The sequence below is a fragment of the Sinocyclocheilus rhinocerous genome, unplaced genomic scaffold, assembly GCF_001515625.1.
Source record: "Sinocyclocheilus rhinocerous isolate Xijiao unplaced genomic scaffold, SAMN03320098_v1.1 scaffold1430, whole genome shotgun sequence".
NCBI classification, from domain to species: domain Eukaryota; kingdom Metazoa; phylum Chordata; class Actinopteri; order Cypriniformes; family Cyprinidae; genus Sinocyclocheilus; species Sinocyclocheilus rhinocerous.
The window spans coordinates 291,475-297,393 of NW_015636039.1; the positions used below are offsets into that span (position 1 = coordinate 291,475).

Sequence of the window (5,919 nt, forward strand, 5' to 3'; positions counted from 1 at the left end):
ACACACACATTATGTATTTGCAATAGAAGATCTTTTTCAATATTACCAATTTAATCATAAATGTTGAATTTATATTATCATAATGACAAATAAAGAGGGCAGCTATATGTAAAATTATGGGAAAGGGTCAAAAAATAAATCATCTCATCGTGGTTTGGTTGTAACATCACACCCGGAATGGTTAAAAATAACAAACAAAAATGATTAATCAGGGTTAATATGTGCATTTTCAAATTACACTGGTGTTTCTTACATTCAAAGTAAATGTTTTTCAGAATGAAATTGGAATGCAAATTAATGCACCTTTTTGAGGAATACTACACAAAAAAGTACAATGTTATTATGCTTCTCTGTTTATGGACAGTTGTTTTCTTTTATAGTACCTTGGAGTACCACATAAATGAATATGACTGAATATATTATTAAACAAGATGATATATCAATGGTAATAATATATTTAGAATATTTAAAGAACTATAGCAAAGTCTATTTTAATGGGTTAATTTGATTCCTAGAATGCAGCATGCGCAGGTCCAGCATGGGGAAACAACAGCACCTTTTCGACCTGAAACGCCCATGGCCAAGACACTGATGGACATCGGCACCAGACGGATCTTCTCAGAGGAGCATGACCTGTTCCGTCAAAATGTGCGGCGGTTCTTTCAGGAGGAAGTTGTTCCATATCACGCTCAGTAAGTCACCAGTGTGGTTCATTGCTCTCTCATCCTGAATATGACATTATAGATACAGAATGAAAATGTGTCTCAAAATATATGGTTATAGGTGGGAGAAGGCTGGAGAGGTCAGCAGAGAGGTTTGGAAAAAGGCCGGAGAACATGGATTACTGGGAATATATACACCTGAGGAGCATGGAGGAATCGGAGGGGACCTTCTTTCTGCTGCTATAGTGTGGGAGGAGCAGTGAGTAGCCCTGCCTTCACCTGTTTATCACAGTAGCTCCTCCCTTACCTGTCTGACCCTTCAGTGGATTAGGCAAAATTCTGAATTTTAAAACTGCCTTTCCATTTTAAATCATGAGTGTGAATTTCATTGGGACATCCCACAGGAATTTGAATTTGAATGACAGGAAGGTGAATTTACTAAACTGTTATTCAGTGAAATTTAACACAGTTACACAACAGGAGTTATGCAATAAAATATAAAATAAATTGATTGGGCTGATTAGACATCTGAAAATGTAAAATAAAAATATATTAAATGTAATAATAAAACAGAATATTGAATAATAGAAACAAATGAATACAGACATAAATTTAATTTCAATATTATTAATTAAAATATATGAATTAAATACACATTTCTACAGGTGACATTTTAATCACTGATTACTGATATCATCAAATGTCTCTGGAAATACCTCAAGTCATCTGCTTGATATGTTTTTGAATAATTATTTAAAGGCACAATATGTAAGATTTTCATAATAAAATATGCAAAAACCACTTACACGGTGTGATCTATTTCATGCAGTTGTGTTCTTACGTTATACCAGAAGTTCCCAAGGATTTGTAAATCTAGAGAAATTCCAATTTTAAATAATGGCTCGTCCTGGTTCATTGTTGCCCATCAATGACATAATATCCACTTGTAGAAACTATGGCAACACACTTGGACAAAAATGCTGCTGTACAGTTAAACTAAATCCTTTACGGCTGTCGGAAATAAAATGAAAATAAAATGAAAATTGTTGAATGCATCATTAAATTTAGATCTGCTCAATGTTGCTCCATGATTCTTTTTCCGCGTTTTTACAGTGTTGTGCATTTTAACCAATCACACACTAGTCTGTTGAACTTTTAAATGCAATGACAAAAAAGAGGTGTTCAGATAAGTCATCGCTGAAACATTTGAGTTTCTTGTTCAGTGCGCGCGCTCACTGACTGAATTCTGCTCTCTCGCGAATTCTCTCATCATAAATAACAAAATGCAGATGTACGTATGATGTAAGTAGGAGATTCATTCATCAAACAGTGTATAGACAGCTTTACTGATTATAAGCAGAGTTTTTTGAGAGTGCTCACTGCTTAAACTTGCGCTAGGCTTAAGTCAGTCATATACTGTTCCTTGACAATGTAAATGTTCTTTGCTCGCTTTCTCTGTATAATTTATTCGCTGTTTGAATAACTTTGGAAGGTACAGGTAATAAAAAAATTAATTCATTACATCCGTGAACATGATTCGGACATCTCTGGATGGTGAAAACGACATCTCCCATCATTCCACTCTCCATCATCAAGCTTCGCCTTTGTTATTGTTTTGAAAATGCGACCTCTAGCGGCGAAAACTTACATATTGTGCCTTTTAAAAATATACTTCACATTGAAATGCATCAAAATATGGTAGTAAACCGGTTACATGCTTTAAACTTACAGCATATGTTTTTTTTAATCAATTCAGTTGTAATTCTACTTCCTTAATTTCAAATTTGAATTCCAATCTTGTGTTCTGCTTGCTGCCTCAGTTCAAATTTAGAATTGAACTGGAATTTAAAATGCATTTCATTTTTGAATGGATCACAACCCCTGAATGTATTTAGGTTTTTTCCTTGGCTTTGTGTGTTTGTGTGTATAATGTAGCAGGTGTTCTGGCTCTGTTTGTGTTGTAGAATGTACTGTAACTGCAGTGGTCCTGGGTTCTCGCTCCACTCTGAGGTTGTAATGCCTTATATCAGTCACTATGGCTCCAAGGCTCAGATCGAGCACTATATTCCACAGATGACTGCTGGGAAATGCATCGGGGCCATCGCTATGACCGAACCTGGAGCCGGCAGGTGGGCTTCAGTGCAGGCATGACATTAAAGAATAAATTATACTTATAAAGATACAAAGACACTGACTCCCAGGGTGCATCACATTTTAATGCTTGCAGAATATTATTGTGATCTATTCATTTGTTCCTTGTGTCGTGCTGGTTTACATCTTTAATTTTCTCTCTGAAGTGACCTTCAAGGAGTGAAGACATTTGCAAAAAAATATGGCACTGACTGGATTATTAATGGGAGCAAGGTATGAACAGTGGCTTCTGTGATGCAGAGAATTTTTCAATCAATCAAATAAAAGTAGTGAATGATATCACAACAAATCATGATAGAAACAACCTTCACTTCTGGATCTACTTGATTTAAGTGCTGCCTTTGATATACAAGATTCTTTAAATGAACATGTTGGCATCAATGGAATTGTTTTTTAATCACTTTATCTCATATCTTTGTGAAAGGGGTTTTTTGTTTTGTTTTGTATTTTTTGTATCTATAAATGTCAACTCAGACACACACTATGAAGTGTCATGTGGGGTACCTCAAGGATCGATTTTAAGAACATTACATTTTGATTTGTATATTCTACTGATTGACTCACTTGCTAACTGTATTTTAGTTAGCAAGTGAGTCAATCAGCATACATTTCAGAGTGAAACAAAATATATTAGGACTTAACCCATGTCAAGGAGCAAACATTTATCATTTGAAGAATATTGCTCACGGTATACGGTATTATCACGATATTGAAATTTCGTTTTAAAAAAGTGCTGTCATAATACAGTATAACAGGTTTAATAACTTTTTTCTTATAACAAAAATAACTGAACATTTAAATGCAATAAAGCAATACAGAAAAATTTATAAAGTTAAAAGTTTTACACAGATTAAAGTGCAAAAGAACTATAAAGACCAATAGGTATCACTTTACAATAAGACCTCATTAGTTAACCTCAGTTAATGCATTAACATTCACAATGAGTAAGTCTAGACTTAAAAATGTCCAAGGAAGGAGCAGATCTCACATGATAGGGGAGACCATATGGAAACATAATGGAAAAAAATGTAGCATGCTTTTCCTTGCAGATAATTGATCTAATATCGATTATTTTCTCCTTAAAGGAGCCAGCTAATTTTTTACATTAATAAAAGCTCAGTACTGTAGTTAATATTCAGTAGAATTTTCGTGCTTTTCTTTTTGGGGAAAACACCATAAATATCATAAATTAGTCCACACGATTCTTGCACTGTTGTCCAAGTCTTCCAAGTCATGCATTTTCCTGTGAGAAACAGGATGAAATATAAAGGGGTCATAAACTGCAATTTTTATTTTATAATATTCCTTGAGGTCCACTTGTAATGTTTATGTTCAGTGTTTACATCAAAATAAATAAATAAATAGCTTTGAGTGAATCTTCTGTCAATTAGTTGGTTAGTTATTTTTTTCAATTGTTTTGAATTTTCCATCAGGTTTTGTTAAACCACAGTCATCTACAGTACTTCTGTCACTTTCTTTCAGGTGTTCATCAGTAATGGCTGGATGAGTGATATGGTGATTGTAGTTGCTGTGACTAACCGTGAAGCAAAGACAGCAGCTCATGGAATCAGTCTGTTCCTGGTTGACAGCGGCACTAAGGGCTTCAAAAAAGGCCGCAAACTGGAGAAGCTCGGACTCAAAGCTCAGGTTCCCCTTAAAGCTTTCCATATACATAACCTCTGTTTAAATGCAGTTGCCAGCTTGTGTAAGAGTTCACTTAGAATTTATTGAAACATGTAAGAATTAAATGTATTTTATAGTTTAGTATAGATTAATAAAGAGGTCTAGTTAGAAATGTATTGGGTCTTTGTTTCTATGCAGGATACAGCTGAACTGTTTTTTGAGGATATGCGTTTGCCCGCTGAAGCTTTGTTGGGTCAGGTCAATAAAGGATTTTATTATATGATGAACGAGCTGCCACAGGTATATCAGTTTTCCTATTCTCTATTGAGTTTTCCTATTCTTATTTTTGACAATACTGCAACAGATTCAATGGTTTGTGTGTTTGTGGTAGTTGTGTGAATGTATCTCTGAAGTTGCCTCCGTGTAATGAGTGATAAAGTAGTGATTATAAGCACAGTGCTGCTTTTTTAGAAGAATTTACTGAGCATAAATTAGTATTATTTGTATTATAGAGTTAATCTCCCAGTCTTTCTAACAACCTGCTGTAGGACCCAATCAATTCCCCCTCACATATTGCATCCGCCTGTGAAAATCTTTTGTACATGGATTGCATTGTCGGTATAAGATATCAAAATATGAGGGGTTAAGATTCTGGGAATTTCAAAAGCTCTACAAATAGGCTCACACTCCATTATAATGAACAATAATAGGAATAGGGAGAGATTTCAGCTTGTTTCTTTCTTTCTATGTCACTCTGCAGGAGCGCCTTAATATAGCAGTCATGGCCCTTGCCAGCAGCGAGTTCATGTTTGAAGAGACAAGGAACTTTGTGATGCAGCGGAAGGCATTCGGCAGGACGATCGCTGACCTGCAGGTAAATATAAAGGGGTCATGTTAAATTAAAAAAAAAAAAAAAAAAAAATCACCTTTATTTATTTTTGTATTTATTTGAAAGTAAGCGAGTCCACATTTCTAACACAGTATTCCTAATTTTTGTTGATAATGATTACAATATTAAAGTAAATAAAAACTCAGAAAAATGGTCCCTTTGACCATTTTCAAAGAAGTGGTACTTTTTTTTTTTTTTTTACAGACATGAGACATCTTGTCTGTTCAAAAATAATAATTAAATAATCATTTAATTTTTGTTATCAGTAATTAAATAATCATTTAAATACTGTTTTATCTATTATATCAGTTCTTCATCATTTTTTTTTCAACATAAACAATGAAGCTTTTCTGTTTTAAGCTGAGAATAAACAGTGTTTCCTTTGGTTCTAAAGTCTTTCCATCATACAGTTTGTCCCATTTCATGTTAGCCTACAGAAAATATTTCTGGAAGTTATAAATAAATAATACAAATAATTAACATACACATTGTTAATCCAGATATTATTCATACAGTAAATTCCTGAGGTAATGTTATCCTATAATTATTTTATTTTATTTTATTTTATTTTATATATATATATATATATATATA

General features: G+C 33.7%; 1 protein-coding gene across 1 annotated transcript in view; it reads left to right on the forward strand.

Moving 5' to 3' along the window:
• Positions 1 to 5,919, forward strand: part of LOC107747617 (acyl-CoA dehydrogenase long chain) — a 14,387-nt gene that overhangs the window by 668 nt on the left and 7,800 nt on the right. The window contains exons 2-8 of the mRNA XM_016562217.1: positions 516 to 692; positions 784 to 921; positions 2,627 to 2,791; positions 2,960 to 3,026; positions 4,296 to 4,460; positions 4,635 to 4,736; positions 5,197 to 5,310. Coding sequence (XP_016417703.1) covers positions 516 to 692; positions 784 to 921; positions 2,627 to 2,791; positions 2,960 to 3,026; positions 4,296 to 4,460; positions 4,635 to 4,736; positions 5,197 to 5,310 — 928 coding nt within the window. The remainder of the gene's footprint in view (positions 1 to 515; positions 693 to 783; positions 922 to 2,626; positions 2,792 to 2,959; positions 3,027 to 4,295; positions 4,461 to 4,634; positions 4,737 to 5,196; positions 5,311 to 5,919) is intronic.